We start from the raw sequence: 20,080 nt of genomic DNA on the forward strand, positions 1-20,080 counted from the left end.
TGAAAGAGTATCATGGACATAGGCTCTCAACATCCATAATCGAAACAGACTGTAAACAGATTTACCAAACCAACCTCATTGCTATATTGGTGCAGTTAACCCAAGGAGGGAAAATAAACCATATGGACCCTTCTACCTAGCAGCGTTTAAAATGATCCCTCGTCTCTGACCCGCCAACAAAACCCAAAGAGTCCAGCTCTTTCCATTTCTACGGACCTTATTTTGGTCAATAGCGTTGCTGCAGCAAAGTGATAGCCTCTAGTTTAATCTCACTACCGCCAAAAAAAACCATATGGACCGAACTGGTCTACTATTACACCTAGAGAAGCATTGCACAAAAACATACGCAGTAGCGATTTCGTCGAGGTCGATGCGGGAGACCGTCACTCGCCTATTAAGTGGAAGCCGTTGGTCCGAGAAGGGCTGACCCCCCGGCAATATTTTTTTTAAAATGTTGGACTCCTAATCACAACTGGTGCATTTTGAGGGGGAAATAAAGCCCCGACTAGACACCCAATATGAAAAAAATGGTATACCTATGCATCACTAAGACTCATTAATCACATCGAAGTACATGGCCATAGAACCAATAACATACAATATTCCGAAGATCCCTGAAAACAAAAACGATGAAACTGTGTTTAGTTTTAATTTGTCTTTTGGTCATTTAAATAGACCGCTGAGTGGTGGTCTGATCCTGAATCGGCCCTCTCCTGTCTCCCGTCCATCTCCCTGCTCCTCTTGAGGAGGCGAACAGCAAACGCACTAGATTGTAGCTCTCCACAAAAGAGTTCTAGTCTTACACACCGATGTTTTCAACCTAGTTAACAATCATTGAGTTGTAAAGTAAGTTCATCGCTATATAGATTACTAATCACACTACCCTCTGGACAACCAGGAAAATCATATCGTGTTTACATAAATGGTGAACCTGAACCGTTAGACCCACTGAGATAACTTAAACTCAAGTAACTATCTAAAGACTAGAAGTAATTTTTACCATCACCAGAGCCTCCTAGTTATCACCTCTGCTCCTCAGATCTGACAGCAAAGGGACTCTCCCTCCCACCATTGTTGTTGAAACAGCTCCTTATATCCAGTTAGACGCAGCTAGCTAGCACCAGATGCTAACAACAATTCACACGTAACCGGTGCGTGCGCTTTCTCGCTCGCTCGCGCCACACATACACCAACACACACCCTCCCGAGCTTGAATGACACACAGAGACCAATCGAGGGCATTAGTATGATCTGTATGAAAGTGGCAATGTCGGCAGGCCACGTCATGTAGACAGCCAGTCACCCTCTGTGAGGCAGAGTCAGACCCACATTTGCGCTGCGTTGCGTTTACAATATATATTGCCGGCGGCTGAGTACCGGCATTTTACTGAGTACCGGCACCTTGCCGGTACTCAGTAAGAAGTGCCGGTACCACATGGGTAAAAATCAGAAGTGCCGGTACTGCGTACCGGTGAGTACCGGCCCAATTCAAGCACTGGTAGTGCCACAACATGCCAGGGTGAAAACCGGATTTTCCTTATTTGTTTTCATTTTGTCTGTGGGATTTAGTTCACCAGAGGGGTTGATGCATGCCAATACAGCTGCCTACAGTATTGCCATCTTACACATTAAACTATACTGTAATGTAGTACGTGAGGGAATATATTCATTGCCTTATTCAGATGTTTTTAGCCACTTTCAGAGCGAAGTGGGACATAAGATATTGGAACAAACAACACAATATCAAACCAAGTATTGTGTTCAGTACTTCAAACCTGACCTCTGGATGGAGTCATTTATTTCATAATCAGCTAAGTCTGATTGAACTGGCCTTGATGGCATGGAAGGAAATTGTATGTGTTTTAAGTGACACTGTAAAGAAGCCACAGGTCAACACAGCTCAGCCTCTCTTCACAGTCAGTGAAGCAGAATCAATACGTCTCTGGACTATTATTGATAATATGAAAGAAAACTATTGTAGGCTCAAAGATGTGAGGAGGGCATGTTGAAACTTAAGTTTGCCTTTTTTGACGTCTCAAAGTTAAAGTGTCAGAGAGACGGAATCAGCTCAGTCCTTGGCATTATCAATGCCTCTTTGAGAAGAAAGGCATCCCCGGTATTAGGGTGAGGAACGAGACAGCTACCATATCGTCGGTAACACTACTAGTATCAAATCAAATCAAGTTTTATTTATATAGCACATTTAGTATGACTCAAACAGCATCCTGAAGGCATCAACCAGTGAGTCAAGCAGGATCATCTTGCAAGTTGTTATCAGTGAATACTGATATGATTGTGTGGTTAAAAAATGAAAAACAGACTTAACAATGATTCCAGTGGTTGATGGTTGGTGACTTGCTTTAAGAGACACAACCGCAGCTTTAAAGGTAATGCCACGTATGTGAGCATGTGCAGGATGCCAGGAGTTTATGTTGTAGAAAATATTGAAGTGTTAGTTCAACAACAATCCTGTAATGTGATTGCTAGTTAATTGTCAAAAAAAGCACAGATGAAGTAATAAAAACACTCAGAGCAGGCAAATATATATCGAGTCTATTGTTTCCGATGAACGTAAAGGAAATCCGTTTTTGTAGGCCCTGTTAACATACAGAAAAGTAAAAACTATTTTTATGAAGTTACAGTACTTTCACGATACAAGTGCTATTTCCAAAGTAACACTTCGTCACTAGTAGTAGGTATTTAAAGACTGCTTCAAGATGATGTTGGATTTTTATTTTATTTTAACTCAATGTCCATACATGTCTTTTGCTCAAAATAAAAAAATATTTCTTTACAGGCAACATAAGTAAAACCAAACAAAGACACATTACTTTGTATGCCTTGAATCTTAAAGCTTTTGTATTTTTTTAACATGAGAGAAAAGAAGAAGGAACACATCTATAATTTGTTTAGGATATTTGTGACTTATTCATACAACTAGACACACGAGGACCACAATGATGAAAAACAAACCTTAATCCAGGTCTGAGCATCAATACACTCATACCTGGATAATCTGTTAAAGTGAGATAAGGATTAGAAGAAGCTATATTGCCAGGTAATGTTTTTTACTTTCCATTTTAATAAAGGCCAACAGAAAGGTCTTATGCGTTTTGTACATGTATTACTTTTCATCCGTTACTTGCATGTTTAACAACGTGGTGGTATCTCTTTATAGCACTTGGAGCCTGCCTCGTTTTTCTGTGAAAACGTTCCCCCCCACGTGCAGTTTATAAATGACATGTAGGCTGGTGTCAGTACATGTTTATGATATCTTGGAAGGGTTTAGTGCCAAAGTCTCGTGGCATATTAAATATTTCATCTGCCAGAGTGTGGCAAATGAAATACAGATACAGAATGATATAATGGCCAGAAGTTCATAAAAGTATTTCTCAAAATGAAATTGATACTGTGACAGGATGATGAAAAAATAAAAAACATTTGTTGGAAGTGCCACTTCACTTCAGTTTTAAATTAAATGGAGTGAGTTAAGGTAATCCATATTGTTAAACAAAGCACAATTTGTTTTAGTTAGTACTGAACAATTATTGATGAAAAGACAGCAACAGACAGTGTTCATTACATTTATTTTAAAGTTAAAGCATATTTGGCACCTTAAAAATCGTACTGAAAGGGAAACTATGATTATAATGATTAGGATTTATAAAAAAGTAGTTCACCACCCAATTTAATTCTATAAAATCATTTCAAACTAATGGTCCATCTTTAATCCAATGTTCAATTACATGATCCCTGTGTTACAAAACACAGGCCCTAGCAGAGGACCAACACTGTATTGCTATCCAAAAGAGTTCCATCCAAAAAAGATACTCAATACTCCACTATATCTTAGATGCTCATGCTTCCCGTCTCGACTGTCAACGTGGTAAATATTTATGGTACTTGGAGACCATTCTGTCTCCATCTGTGAACACACTCCATCCCACATGTACGTTGTCAGTGACGTGCATGCAGGTGTCAGTTCTTGTAGTTGCCAACGCGTGGATTTTTTTACTAACCAACGTGATATGCTACAGATGGTTTCAGCTCTCAACCAGCAGGTAGTCTCGCCATCGCCCACCACCCACTTCCAATGCCAAATGATATACTGCGTAATTCAGGATAGTTGTCATTGCATTATAAGTAATGCAACTCTCCAGATGAGGGGTTGCTACATTTGTCAAATGACAAACCAGATGAATTATGCTGATAATATGTCCATGTGCATAGGTCTTCTACCTTATATAACCAAAAGCAGGAGACATTTTGTTTAGTATTCAAGACATTCCCCTTTATGACATGGTTGAACACCTGTTTGGAGAATGCACATGCTCGCCGAATACTGGCCTACTCCACTCTAATTCCTAAATACCGTGCCCTTGGAAATGTTTAGATCGTCTGTGTGCTCAGTGAAAATGTCAGGTTTGCATTGTCTCAATTATTTTTAGAAAGAATGGAAAAGCCCTGAGTATTAACAGGATCATTTAGATGTTTTGAGGTGGGGTTGTGTGAGCTACTTATCCATAGTCAGTGTATTACAAATGGTAGATTGAAGTAGGCACGCAACACGTTTGGAAAATCAAACGGGAGGACAAAAAAAAAGCAAAACCCATTAGAATTTGTCCCTCGCCATCAAACAGCCCTTGCCAGCGGGATACTGAAGCCGTCATGTATGTTCCCACCAAAGCCACAAAATTACTCTGACAAAAAGAACAATTTTTACATGCACACACAGCTGGTCTAGCACAGTCTCTTTAGAAAAGTTACACAGTCGCAAAACAAAAACAATTGATGAAAACATATTTTACTGCTGCACTGCCCACAGCAGTACATTGCTTTGCTCCCGTCATCCTGTTCCAAAACTGGGGGCATGCGTGCTGCACTCTACTGTATTTTTTGAATAATCTTGAATTTTAAGAAACATATCAAGAAAGTATCCAATACTATTAAATTCAACTTGCAACATTTTAAACAAATCAGACCCTTCTTAACTGTCAATGCTGCAAAGTCATACCTCCACTGTATGATTCTATCCCACATTGAATACTGTTTTAAAACTGGTCGTTTGCTTGCGCCACAAACCTGAAACCCATAGAACAGCTGTACAAGAGAGCTATCAAGGTGTTTGACAGAAAGCCTTATTCATACCAAAACTGTGCCATCCTTGATAAACACCATTTCTTGAGTTTGATAATTTTAAGTCTTTTAAAAGTATGTGCTTTTTTTATAAATATTTACACTGGCCCCCCCTCCCTAAGGGGAATTCATCCACAAAAAACACACTGGACGCTGCACTAGGTCAGAAACCAGAGGAGACTGTGAAGTCCATCGTAAACGGACCACTTTTGGTCCCAATGTACTCTCCATTAAAAGGCAGCTCACTCTGGAATAGCCTCCCAACTCAGATATGGGATTGTCCCACTCTCAATTGTCCCACTCTCAATTAACTCAAAGAATGGTTGAGTAACAAACAGACGTGCAATCACCGCTAACACTAGGATGAGTCAAATGCAGAGAAACCATTTCGTTACATACCTGTACTATGTAATGACAATAAAAGTGCAAAAAAAGAAAGAAATGCACTTTAATACAGGGGTATCTCCTCTTGCACTTTATGTAGCTCTTGTATCATCTCTTGCACTTTATATGTCGTTGCTGCTATATTGTACTGCCATGTGGTAAATACTTGTGTATGCTGAAGCACCCCCCAGGATAGCCATAGCACCCCCTAAGCACCCAAGAAATGTATGTCTTTTTTTTTATGTGTGAAATTCACAATTTGAAAAATGATTGATTCGAAAATAATATGCTACAGTACAGTACAAGTAGCCTACTTCTGGGTCTCTGTGTTTCATTCAAGCTTTGCTCTGTGTGTGTGTGGCACGAGCCATTTTGTGTGCGCAAGCGAGAGAGAGAGCGCGCACCGGTACCGGAGATCGTTGTGGTTAGCATCTGGTGCTAGCTACGCTAACGGATATAAGGAGCTTTTTCAACAACAAGGTGGAGGGAGAACTCTCTCCTGTCAGACTGAAAGTCTCAGATAACCTCAGCTCAGGTGAAGTAAAGGACTCTCTCAGTGTTTGGATAGTTAACTTTAGTCTAAGTTATCTCAGTGGGTCTCAAAACAGTTTGTTCACGATTAATGTAAATAAGTATTTCTGAGGCACACGTTTATATTATCATTATATAGAAAAATAAGTAGACAGTAAAACAAGAATACAGTTTAAAAGGAGAGTGATTTGTAAAATATCCATAAAGAAATAGAAAATCTGTTTACAGTTCTGTTTCATATGGGTGTTGATGAGAGATGTATCCATAGATCTCTTAATGTTGCTCTCAAAGTGCACCAGATAGATGCATTTAATTTCAATATTTAAAAAAAAAATCTTCCAGGGGGAGCATGCCCCCGGACCCCCCTAGAGCCTAGAGGATGTTAGGTCCACCCCCCACTTGTAAAAAAAAATAGCACTTTATCCCTGTTATATGCCGTGAGCTGATTATCGAGCCTTCATTGTAACAGTTGCGGATACACTGTGTATGTGCGTGTGGGGAGTGTTGCAGTAGAAAATTCAACTGTCGCGCCCGGGACATTAATGAGAAACGCTAAATGTTTGAGCTCCCTCTATGAAACGTCAAGCTACCCCACAGCACCCCCAAAAGAAAATATCTGGCGCCGCCACTGTGCTCTTGCTCTTTTTGCATATCATGTATTTTTTTTTCTTCTATGTTTATAAATGTCTTTGTTCTTATATGTTATATGTCAGGGACTAAGGATGGAAATTAGCTCAAAGCAAAAAATCCGGCATATTTACACTTCAAGCATTATTTGTGTTAAGTGTTCATTAATGTGCATTGTCCCTATTCAAATAAACGATTAAATGAAATGAAAAAAAAATGTAAGAAATAAACTGTCCTTTTGATACGTTGTTCATACAATCCAACAACAAAACCAAAACTATAAATATATTAGTACCACTTTACAATAAGACTACCCTTATAAAGGGTTTACGAATAGTTTGCAATTCATTTAATAATTAGGTTGTGAATACTTTATAAACCATTAATACACTTTTATACGACATGAGATAAACAGGACACCTGTGACCGGTTGCTTGCCAAATGGTGAGCCCACATTTATCTGTACTGCTAAGCCTTATATTGGCTACCTAGCTTACTCCGTCTTCTTCATCAGTCAGCATCCTTGGTATCTGTTGTTCACTGAGTTGATTCTCTCTAAGAAGCCAATATAAGGCTTAGTCCTCTTGCCAAATAGTGAGCCTGTGTTGATGTATGAAAACTACGTTAGAACTGGTTTATAAATGGTTCTTAATGATTAATAAAGTGTTTACAACCTAATTCATAACTTCATTATAAACCCTTTATAAGGGTAGTCTTATTTTAAAGTGGTACCAATATATTCATAAATAAAAATGTTGTATGAAAGCTTGGCATCCTTATCTTGGTTGTACATGTCGGTTTCTTGCTCTAGTAAGTTTACATGTGAGGTGAATAACATTTGTTTCCAATGAACCCAATGATATGTAGACATTTTGTCAGTGATGGATATATTTTTGCTCCTTTGGGAAAGAATCAAGAAATAGCTACACTATATTCAAATATGATTATCTTAAATGGTGCTGTGAAACAATAATAAACTCTTACTTCCTTACAAACATAACAATTCAGATTGAAATAGTGTCCTGCTAGTATACGAGACAAAACCTGTAGCATCAGATTGGCCTACTTGTTCTCAAAGTACAGATTTAAGGCAGTCTTGGGAGAGAACATCCGCAGTCATCATTCTGGGCATACATCGCCCTCTGCTGGCATTCAACAGCAAAGACTGAGGAGAATCTGGCTCTCTTGACATACCAAATTGGACAAATGCATACAAGGCCATCTTTTAAAAAACACACAACAAATGGTTATTTACTTTCATATATCTTTATTTTCTGAATTTCATTTAAAATTGTAGGAAAGAAACATGTGACAATACAATAAATACATTTAGTATTTTTCCATTTACAAAAGTCAAGGAAAGGAAAGCAGTCCCTGTGTGGCAACATTATTTCACTACTAGGGAACTGCAGGGATCTATACTATTTTGACCCCACAAGATGTGCAAATCACTCATTTCTATTCCACTATAGCACCATACCCAAGTGACGATGAAACAGACAAACACTTATAACTTTCAATATCCATCAGAAGTAAACTTGCTTTCACCAAATCAATTTGAGTGAAAAAAAAATTAAGTGAAACATGACCTATATTAATGCAATAATAATAATAATAATAATAAACTGGTGGCAAGAGGCATAGTCCAATATCAGATCAGGCTAGATTAACTGTCAAGAGCTTTAGAGGTCAGTAGTGACCACAGGAGTAACTCCCTGGATCAGCAAAGTTGGGCCGAGGTCTCTACTCAACATGTCCACTTGGTGGAGGTAGGTACAGTAAAGGCTTGTGTCTGCTGGTGGCCGGGGCAAATACAGGAAACGCACAGCAGGCTTAGGGGCACCGTGTCTTCGTATCAAATTGTTGACAGCACAGATATATTCATCTGTCATCCGAGCAGCATTGTTGGGAAATATTTGGAAAACGTCTTCCTTCTCAACTTCCTCTTGTCTGTCCATCTCCTCGTTCAGCAAAGACTCTGCCAGATTCCCCCCTACTTTTCCTCCTCGTCTCTGCCAGTGTAGCTCCATTACTTGGTCCCACGCCACCATCTGCACCTGAGCTGAAATCCTTAGCTCCTTTAGCATCGACCGGAGCTTCTTCTCCTCCTCTTTCTTCAGACTGCAACCAGCTTCCACACACAAGAAGAGGCGGAGTCGTGCATGCTTCCAGGCACGGGTCTCTTGAAGCACGCAGGCCAGCTGCAGTAAGAACAGTGAGCAGATGTCGACGTAAGCGCGGCTGTCTGGTCGAAGCAGATTCAAAGGCCACACGTCGACAAATGGCCCCTTCATGCGTCGGTGGCTATGAATCTTTTTCCCTGACACCAAGACCTCTCGGTTGAATTGGTTAAAGTTACGAGCCAGAGTCACATTCTTTCCCATTTTGACCGCGTCAGCAATCAGAGACACATATTCCTCTTCCCCAAGATCTTTTAGGTCGTAGGCACCCCTCACATCAGGGAAGAAGGGAGAGCGTTGCTCGCCGCGGTCTATGGATGGATTCACTGCATCAAAGCCAGTGCCTGTAGACAAGAGCATTTTACCTTGAAGGTCATCTTCAGGGATGCAGTCATCATAAAAACCAAGGACAAGGGTGTTTGGCCTCATTCCGCCTAGAAGCAAACAGACAAATGTATATTTGGATTAGAACTGTTAAGTTTGCATTTTACGCAACTATATTTCAATAATGAAAATAAAACATTGCCATAGAGTTGCAATTGAAACTTGCCTACCAAAGCCTGTGATGAAAAGCAAGTTCTGAACTCCATGTCGGACAGAGTTTGCCAGGGTAAGGTTGACAAATGCCTTTATGTTGAGATGATCCACTAGAGACAGCCAGGAGTCATAACGGCTCTGCAGAGGATCAGATGGCAACCCATCTGCAGAAACACACACATAATCTCAAAAGTGTGCTTAAAAGAACCATCCTGCATTAATTCTAATGTTGAAACATTTACACAGTGGAGGAAAAAGGCTCCTTAGAGGCTTTAAAAAGCAAAACCCGATCTTAAAGCCTTCAGTAGCTGAGTTTTTAATAATATAAAGTTTAGGTTTCATATGACACATTAACACAAAACTAGTTATGAATCCATCTTCTACCTACACAATTCTTACCAAGTAAACCCAGCTTTACATGTCCTAGTACATAGAGGCCACTCTTCTTCAGGTCATTAATAAAGGTCATGAGACCTGTACAGCTTCGAGGGTTAGCCACCATCAATAACAGCTGGGGCCTCCAGAACTTCACATGGTCCTTACGCACATCCAACATCAACAGGTACTTGCGCACCTGAGGGAATAAAGATGTGATGATGTAGTTATTCATACAAACTTCCATCATATTGTAGTTTCAGTGAGACAATAGCTTGTTTGTGACACCTGGTGGAAGATGAGCGCCTGGCTGATGTAGCCCCAGTTGCTGATAGGACCAAGGTAGTGGATAAGCATCAGCAGCAGCAGCATAAAGGCTATGCTGCCAAATGCATAAATGGCATTGATCAGGAACATCATGACCAGTGAGCCAAGAATGCCCAGCGTGCAGGTATGCCATGTAAAACAACGGAACGAGGGTCTGAAAAACAAAACAAATATCATGACAGAATGTGGATTGAAAAATACCTTTATTTTGGAATCATCCAAAAGAAAACAGAAACCGTTCAAATATCCTGTACCGTACCTGAAGTTTGGTGCAGAAGCCAATTCAAGAGCCAAACAGGCCAGGTTCACAGCAGCATAGACCAACAAGAAGAAGATGGTTACAATACTAGCAATGGTGTTCAATTGACCAGCGAACAGCACCACCTAGTGGAATAAATAAGAAACAACAGTTTGGCTTACAGATCTTATCAATATGTTTTAAATCTTGTGCTGCTCTGATCTCATTCAGGTTACAGCTACACATTTTAAACATTCACAAATACAATTTGCAATATTGTAGCAACCAAAAGTATGCAAGCCCAGAACAATGTATACAAACAATACATCACTCAAAACCCACCTGTTCAACACTGCATTCAACAACTGACCCCCCCCCATTCTCTCTTTTTTTTTTTTTTCCTGTCAAAGCGTCTTTGAGTTTCTAGAAAAGCGCTATACAAGTCTCATGTATTATTATTATTACAAGTCCCACAATCTAGACTGCAGGAACCATCCTGTGAAACAGCCTAACTGTTTTTCATAAAAAGCTATACTATGCAAGCCCATCAACTCCAAGAATCAACAAACCTTGCTATCCTTGTTAGGTAATATGCTTATAAGAAGTTGCATGGTAGTGAAATGAAGAGTTCACTTACTAGTTTAGCTGGAAAGTACCCTGCTCTGTCTCCCTGGGCACACCTTTCAAGCTTCATTTGACAATTGGTCAACCAATCCGAAGCGGAGTAAATAATGTTTTGCACCAAAAGATGAAGGGGCAGTAGATCCGAATCTGACAGTGATCCATCAGATTGGCAGCTGCTAATTTATTTGCCTCAATTCCAGCTTTACTGTTCCTTTTAACTCCACACAGGGCATCACTGCATTTTCTAAACGTTACTGAAATCAACACCTGTATATTTATATAGCTTTAATAATATTTGACTGCCCTTTATTGTTCTTCTCTAGTTATTAATAATGGTTCGTGGATGGCTTTGTGTGTATTTGTAAAAAAACTCAGTTTGGAGAGTTGCTAAAAAGTAATTTTACAAGCAAATATGTGAACGAAGTCACTAAACTAACATGCAAAGAATTATGGTGGAACAGGAAGGGGGATAGAGTATAGCAATGTCAGCTTTAGTAGAGCTCAAGGAGAGTCACTCTCAATGTTATGCACAGAGGAAAACTGTCCCCACTCCTCACACATTCCTAGCTTACCTGTACAAGCAGCCAGGACACAAGCACAGAGAACCAGGGGTTCCCACTCAGAGAGGTTTTCCTAACCAGGGCCAGGAAACCACCTGTAGAAATGTAAAGCATTATCATAAGAAATAGTCACTGTTATTGCTCCTGAATCAGATAAACAACTGAGTCATACTGCACTCGCCCTTACGCCCAACACACAATGATAGGATTTTTGTTCTGCTTCTTCAGAGAAAAGGCAAGACTGGAAGCCATCTGTTGTCAAACGATGCTTTCCAGATGAACATGCCTCCACTTGAGAAACAAGACATGATGAAATTAATAACAAGTGTCAAGTTCTCACATTTTACATGGGAGGCCTCTTTCAACAGATGGCTGATTATTAAAACGTTGACTCAGCTTTATAAAAGACCAGCTGGAGTTTGATATGCTTTTGTATGCTATGAATCAACTATTTAGCCCTGATCTTAACCAAAACAAGCAGGAGAAGCAGTTTAAATCTTCTCACTACAGAAAAAGTCGAGGCCAAATTAGCTGAATCCCCAATCTGCAAATAACTCGGCAGCAGAGTAATGCAGCAATAACCTCACCAAACAGGTTGTCTTTGGAGAGGGCATACAGGATCCTGGAGGCCCCTATCAGGTTACTCATGGCAGCAGAAATGGTGGAGGAGTAAATCCCAATTGTCACCAGTGGTGGCCATATATTGATGTCTCCCAGGAAATTGTAGTCTTTTTGGAGAAGGTTACTAAGGACAATAGAAAGATGTTAAAAAATAGACCACATTATCAAACTTAATGTGTTAATAAAGCCAGATAATTTTTAAGCATTGACATTAACCGATTTAAGTGACTACAGGGTTCTGATATTTTTTTTTATATATATAAATCAATAGCATTCAACGGAGCACTGCTTAATGTGTTTGACCGTGTGAGTGTGTTTTACCGTTCACAGGACCCCGCAACCAGCAGACTCAGCACATTGTATGTAATGAAAGTTGTAAGAACAGCAGCAAGCGTTCCTCTTGGGATGGCATAGCTGGGGTTTTTCAGGTCACCTGGAAATCAGATAACAAAAGTTGATTATTAAAAACAGACTGTAATCTATTAAAGCTATAATCTGCTATACATCTGTCAAGTACTGTGTCTTCGATTGGGGGTTGGATCCACCAATTTCCCACAGTTCTAGACCTGCCTTAACTCATTTTTAAAGGCTTTTCTCCAAGAGGTTGCGGAACAATTTGGTCTACATTTATTATTGATGTGAAATGTACTTTACTAAATCCTTTTCCATCAAAGAATGTATTTATTGAGGTTGTTTGAAAGCCATCTTACCTGACATGTTGGATCCTGCCATGATCCCAGTGCAGCCATTGAACATGACTGCAAACACTTTGGCAAAACTCATCATGGCACCAGTGGTGTAGTCTACTGTGTAATTGGCTAGAAGGAGTGATAGGAGGCCGGATTAGTTATAAAAGTAAAGGCTCACTTAGACAAACTAAAAAGGGATTTCTGGCATGCTACATACATTGTTTGCTTCTTCTGCTTAAATAAAATCAAAGTCCTCGATTAACATATTAAAGCTAACGTAATCAAAAGGCTGTGTTTCCTTCAAAAAAGGTCCAATATTGTTTAAATAGATTTAAGATGATGAGGGCATAAACAATTCTAAGTTAATACATCTGACAATATGAAACAACACTTACGCAATAGATTGCCCTCAAAGGTGTGGCGCCGGAAGCCAGTATAATTTGCGGTTCTCGTGCTGGTACCGTTCAGCCCAGAATTCCCTGGCAACATCACCACAATGGGCCCCACAATGATAAAATTGATGAAGATGGTAGTCAAGACTACGAAGAATATGATGACGATAACAAAGGTGGCTTTGGCATAGATGTGGGCTCCCACCTGTAAGGACAGGCCAGTTGGATTTAAGAGTTAGCGATCAATCTTGCCTTGATGACAATTACATTTAAAAATTGTCATTACTTGTGGCCTATGGAGAAACTTAACAGTTTTCAAAACTCTGCTAAAAGTTTTTTTAAGATAAACGTTTGTAAGTGTTGAATTAATCATCAAAACATATTGTGAAAATTACAAACAACAAAGCATCTAAAAAAGTTTTGTATAAGCATGTGCAGTAAAAATAATAATAATGAAGTCTCACCAAGCAGACAATGAAACAAATGAAAAGCAAGGCAGTGCCGTACAGCAGAGACCACCAGTATCCTGAGGGCAACACCTGGAGACCTCCGACAACTGCAGAACCCTCTGAGGGACGGCAAAACAGGGTTTATTATTGGTATATCAACACACTCATGCCAAGATATCACACCATGCCCTAACATACTTTACCTTCTGGGATGCCAAAAGTAGACATGATAGCCTCAACCAGACCCAAAACATAGAGAGCACTGCCGCATACATTGGCAAAGAAAAACATGATCCCAATGCTGCCACCAAACTCTGGACCAAGGGCTCGGCTGATCATATCTGGGGATACAAGTTAAGGGATTCTTTGTGGAAAAAACTATGATTTGACACAATATGTTAGGTTGATAGACATTAGGGCTGAACGATTAATCGATTTTAAATCGAAATTTGAAATGATGCGATTATCAAATCGCAATAGCCTGCGATTGATACGCACCTTCCTAGCCGGAGATATGGCCGCATTTTACAATAAACTTCCGTTGGGTCGCTTAAAAACAAATATCACAAATCGAATCGAAATATCTGTCAGAAAAATCGCAATTAGATTATTACCCCAAATCGTGCAGCCCTAATAGACATGGTTACAGATCAACCACCTGACAGATTTAGACCAAACGCAAGCCTGTACCATACAGTTGTGGATAAATCAAAACCTGGGAAGAAATGAAAAGCAGGAACTTTTTTTTTTCCTTAATCCATTAGACAGGCTTAATAAACAGCAGACACCCGAGTGAGGCTTTTAAACTGCAGCACAAGTCTCTCTGGGCAGCAAAGGATACAGTAGGCTCCTCCAGCATCTAAAGCCCCATTCGTGGAGATGGCACAGACGGAAAGCACTGTCATTGTGATAATTAGGTAGGCCACTAGGAACATCACAATGGACTGATAGACCCCTGCTTGACCCACAACAAATCCTACAAGAGGTAGGAGGAAATAGGATTAGTAATGTAGACCAATGTTCAACTTTAGGCCTGAAGCGTTACGGCCCGTCCACACACAGGCATGAAAAAAATCTTTCAAAGTTTCGCCCATTCCTTGAATGGGGTGACGTAGAAGAGTTTTAATCTTCGCCGAACTGCATTGTGGGGAGCGGAGCATGGCTTTGCAAGCATCGTGAGCATCAAAAGTTGAGCAATGTTCAACTTTTGATGCTCCCGATGCTTGCGAAGCTGGCATCAGCCAATCAAATCCAGTTTATGCAAATCCCGCCAGTGCAAGCGCTAGCCAATCAAACCGCGTGTACTGTGTCAGATACCGCTGCGGTCTTTTCCATATGTCATAAAATGGAGGATAAATTAATCATCGCTGTAGGAAATGTCCCGGTCCTTACGACTGCTCTCTGTTCACCTACCGGGAACTAAACCGGAGGAACAAGGCATGGAGGGAGGTGGCAGAGACAGTTGGTGAAACTGGTAGGTTTTCACCTGTTTGGGGAGTTTATATCCAGTTTACTTCGTTTTAACATTGAATGGACAGGCTTTGTTGGATATAAACTCCCCAAACAGGTGAAAACCTACCAGTTTCACCAACTGTCTCTGCCACCTCCNCTCCTTTAGCTTAGCGGTGGTGACGTGAAGTCATGTGACCGTGCTGTAGTTCCTTTATAGCCCAACATTAGCCTCCTTTAGCTTAGCGGTGGCGACGTGAAGTCATGTGACCGTGCTGTAGTTCCTTTATAGCCCAACATTAGCCTCCTTTAGCTTAGCGGTGGTGACGTGAAGTCATGTGACCGTGCTGTAGTTCCTTATAGCCTAGTTAAAAAAAAGTTAGCTTTTTACTTCAGAAATCTTAAAGTGGTGTTGATATCTGGAGATTATTATCTGTAAATACATATCATGAATGTTTGCTACAGAGATTTTGTGCAATAATCTCACATTATTGTGGATTTAAAAATCACATCACTTAACCCTTGCAATGCTAAATTCAGGGTCAGTCTTCAAAAATGTGTCATCACTGCACAACTTTATATTGAAAAGGACTTTTTTGTATTCCTTAAAACCTTCTTGCTACCTTATTGCTACGTTCTCTGTCAATCTTTCTGTACAATGAAGGGTCACAGTTGGATCAAAAGTTTATTTAAGGTTTTAATGATCTACTGTGTGTTGTTCCTCCTCCCAGAGAACCACAACAGTGTGTTTGCTGATGCTGGGTTCAAAGACATCCGGCCATACCATTACTGGGATGCTGCTAATAGAGGTCTGGATCTCGCTGGGCTCCTGGACGACCTGGAGGTGAGGACTTTAATAAGTAAATGACTGCTAGGTGTTAGCATTTTCATATCGAGATGACTGGAGAAGAAGTTAGGTAACAGGACATCATAACAGGAGGGCTGGGCGATATCACGACATTTTTCACAAAACACAATGAGATTTCCGTGAAACAATCATCAGTAAAGTGGATATAATGACTATTAGTTGGTTAATTATAGCATGTTACAGATTAAGCAGGCAGCTGACAGCGTGACGTGTAAATGAACCCCCTTGTTGTTTCTAATCTCTCATCACAGTGTTGTCACATGATTTACAGATTTAAACATCTCCAAAAATACTCTATTAGAAGTAGAATTACTCATCAACCAGTGTCTAAAACTAACATTTTGACTTCAAGACTATATTAATTCAACAAATCACCTGCCTTTGTGGTGGACATCTCTCACGATTTACTTGACAGATGCAAAATCTACCATATTTGGTTATTTCTTGGCTGTTCATTTCAAAACGTTCCTTGGATACAGATGATATAACACCTTACAATGAATGACATTAACCTATTTCAGGCCAAATCCACTGCCATTATTCAGTTTTCTTAAAAACCACATTGAGGTTTCAGGAATTCAGCGTGTCTATTTATTTCTGAGCGAACTCTTCCTCTTAACTTTTTAGTTCTGTTTTATTTTATTTTTTGAGATATCTTATGTTTTTCTGCTTTTTTGTATAATCACAACTAGGGCTGCACGGTTTGGGGAAATAATCTAATTGCGATTTTTCTGACAGATATTTCGATTTGATTTGCGATATTTGTTTTTAAGCGACCCAACGGAAGTTTATTGTAAAATGCGGCCATATCTCCGGCTAGGAAGGTCGTATCAACGTGCTCCCGTCTCTAGCACCCCCGCAGCCCGAGCTACGAGTGAAAGAACTAAACTTACATGAAACTTCAGTTGGGTTGATTTAAAGTCAAGTTTCAGTTTAAGATTCTCCCTGTAATAGATTTACAACATGTGATGGAGCATTACTAACCTGACTCAGATGGTTTGTTTCACCAAACCATCTGAAAGCTCCATTTGGAAGCCATTTGGAAAAGTATTTCAAAGATACTTGGCAGGTGATTGGATCGATCTGTCTATCACCTTCTATCATGGGCCACTTCTGATTGGTTAACAACGGCTGGTACATATGGAGCACAGCACTTCTGATTGGTGTGGATGACTGACACACAAGAAGAACAAAACAACTTTTAAAAAAAGCAGGCTTTGCGATTTGATAATTGCATCATTTAAAATCGCGATTTCGATTTAAAATCGATGAATCGTTCAGCCCTAATCTGGAGGTGGCAGAGTTGAAGATGCTATGATTTTTGGTTTGGAATTGACGAGGACTGTGTCACGATCACAGGTACAGATCAGAACCCAATAGCACGACTCAGATACAACCAGTGTATAGCAATGTTCAGTTTATTCAGGTCAGGGACAGGCAGGGTCAAAACCAGGANAAATGGAGGATAAATTAATCATCGCTGTAGGAAATGTCCCGGTCCTTACGACTGCTCTCTGTTCACCTACCGGGAACTAAACCGGAGGAACAAGGCATGGAGGGAGGTGGCAGAGACAGTTGGTGAAACTGGTAGGTTTTCACCTGTTTGGGGAGTTTATATCCAGTTTACTTCGTTTTAACATTGAATGGACAGGCTTTGTATGCCGGGGGCGGGCGGGAGATTCCTGGGAGATTCCTGATTGGTTGTTGTTGGGCGCGTGAAATCGCCAAGCTTCAGACACGCCCAGCATCAAGATTTTTTTCATGCCTGTGTGTGGACGGGCCGTTACTCTGTTTGCAAAGTTACATGCAAGATCATTTTACAGATTTAATTTGTTTAAAGTAATTTAATCATATTACATTATTCCACCTGTGTCTAGTGATGGAATTAAGAGTAAATTACTTAAGGTTCTTGGGAATTTGGACAATTCATTGGACCAAACCAAACAAGCAAGCTGAAGTTGTTACCATGGGTGCTGGGAAACTTTGATTAGTATTTTTCACATTTTAGCTAAACATTAAATATATCATTGAAAAAAGACAACGGATACATGAATATGTAGCTAAGAAAATAATGGATTATAATACAACGATGACACATATGTAAGTGATATTATTTGCATTTTATCTGGACTTAAATGTAGTTATGGTAGTGATTTTCGAGGCTTGCAGCCACTACTAAAATGGATACAATTTCCTTGTAAGCCTCCACCACCTGACTATTAAAAAAGAGAACACACCACACCGCCAGCCAATTTAGCCGGGAGGAACCTTTTTCAAACTATTCGTTCATTTATACATTTGTTCGGTCTAACACGGAATGTTTGGGAAATTAACAATCAAACCAAAGTTTAACATTTATTTGCACTCTTTTACTCACCAATTCGCAGAAATACAACGACGCTAAACATGGACAGTAGCGTTGGTACGACCACGCCAAACACCACTCCGAGCTTCCGGTCGCCCGTCTCCTTGGCCCATAGACCATGCCATAGACGGCCTTTGCCCGCCTTGGCCTTGCTACGGTCGGGGACATTTTTCGGCTCCGGGCTGGTGCTTCCGCTAGTAAGTCGGTAATGTAGAAGAGGAGTCTTTTCCGACATGGTAGATAAGTTAGTAGTAATTACCGATACATTCAGCTCGCTGGTTTCAACTGAACAGAACAGTTTCAACCGGCCGTCTTCTTGCTAGCTATGGTGACATTTTCCAACGTTCGAATCAGCAGTTAGCTAACTTAGTCGAGGAACCGTCATAAACCTCCACCGACGCTCATCACCTAATGCAAGTAATGAGGGAGGGTGTGCTCATGATCAGACGACACCGCCTCCTGTAATGGGCTCATCCAATCAGTTCTAGTTTCTCCTTAATTAATCCACCGGTTACTTTGTTTAGCATTTAGCTAGCCCAAACACCCTAGCCTACCTACATAACTAGCTTTTGCAGTTTCCTGCCTGAAAGACTGGAACAACTTTCTTTTGAATGTGTAACTACACTGTCATCTTAACGTAGTTCCAAACAGCTCTGTTGCGTTGTCTTTGTGGATTCAAACATTGCATTGATTGAATCTAATTCCTATGCATGAGTACTTATTATGCAGATCGGCCCATTTCAGAATAATATATTATTTTCTTTATAATTTAATGACTTTGTATGCTGCAGTGTACTTTGTGAATGCTGATTCAGGTGTAACTAAAGTCTTATTTAATCTTATTACATTTCACATTATTAATCCATCCAAATCTGCTAAGTAATTTAATGTATTAAATTGGGGTAGAAGTAAAAAGTAGCAATAGCAACAATAGGAAATACTCAAGTTAAGTACAAGTCCCTTTAAAATGGTCTTATGTGCAGTACTTGTGTAAATGTATTTAGTTACTTAACACCACTGCTAACTACCTAACCAGCTAACTAACTAACTAAGCACAAAATAAATACAATAATTATTCCATAAATGGCTGTATAAAATCATAGTTTATTGCATATTATATTGTTTTGACAAACATCAACTAAATAATGTCCTCTTAAAATGACAAATCTGGATATACATATACAAATTCACTGAGGTACACAAGATACATTTCCTAAATTAAAATATGAAATACATAGAAAAAGGCACAAATCTACAGCAAATCAATAAACTTTAAAATAAAAAATGTAAACAGAGATATCTAAAAGTGCAATGAGAATAAACAGTTGCTCTCTAAACCAGGAACACTTGACCAGTCGGCATAAGTCCCCAGTAAGTGAACTCTATTTTTCAAATTAAGCAAATGTGCAAGGACTTGCAGTATTTGGATATAAAACAATGTGAAATAAAACTATTTGTTTTTTGGATGGTTTGTACGTTTTCCTCAGCTTTGCAAACCTTGCTACCACTAAAGATCACAACAAATCTGAAAAATAAAATGAATCCAAATCAGGTTGACTTTTTGCAGATTGTAGGTTTGTAATAATTCCATTGGCTGAGAACAAACTTTAAAGCATCCATAGTTTAGTAGATTCATTAAAAAGAACTGCCTTTCTGTTATACATTCATTTGTCCATGATACTTTAATTGCGCTTAACGACCAGCAGAAAAGGATGTATTTCTTCTTTA

General features: G+C 39.7%; 2 protein-coding genes across 2 annotated transcripts in view; one reads left to right on the top strand and one right to left on the bottom strand.

The window, feature by feature from the left end:
• The window catches only part of trmt61a (tRNA methyltransferase 61A), a 735,410-nt gene that overhangs the window by 12,064 nt on the left and 703,266 nt on the right, over positions 1-20,080 (top strand). The window lies entirely within an intron of this gene.
• LOC104965059 (solute carrier family 12 member 9) lies at positions 7,932-18,768 on the bottom strand. The gene is made up of 14 exons (XM_010794002.1): positions 18,365-18,768; positions 14,512-14,646; positions 13,874-14,011; positions 13,686-13,789; positions 13,225-13,426; positions 12,851-12,958; positions 12,462-12,573; positions 12,107-12,264; positions 11,532-11,614; positions 10,357-10,481; positions 10,059-10,251; positions 9,795-9,969; positions 9,413-9,559; positions 7,932-9,292 (listed from the first exon to the last, which is right to left on the bottom strand). Exons 1-14 carry the CDS (start codon positions 18,585-18,587, stop codon positions 8,361-8,363), a joined length of 2,835 nt encoding a protein of 944 aa, XP_010792304.1. The 5' UTR covers positions 18,588-18,768; the 3' UTR covers positions 7,932-8,360.

Source organism: Notothenia coriiceps, unplaced genomic scaffold (genome assembly GCF_000735185.1).
Source record: "Notothenia coriiceps isolate Sejong01 unplaced genomic scaffold, NC01 NC01_scaffold00037244, whole genome shotgun sequence".
NCBI lineage: Eukaryota > Metazoa > Chordata > Actinopteri > Perciformes > Nototheniidae > Notothenia > Notothenia coriiceps.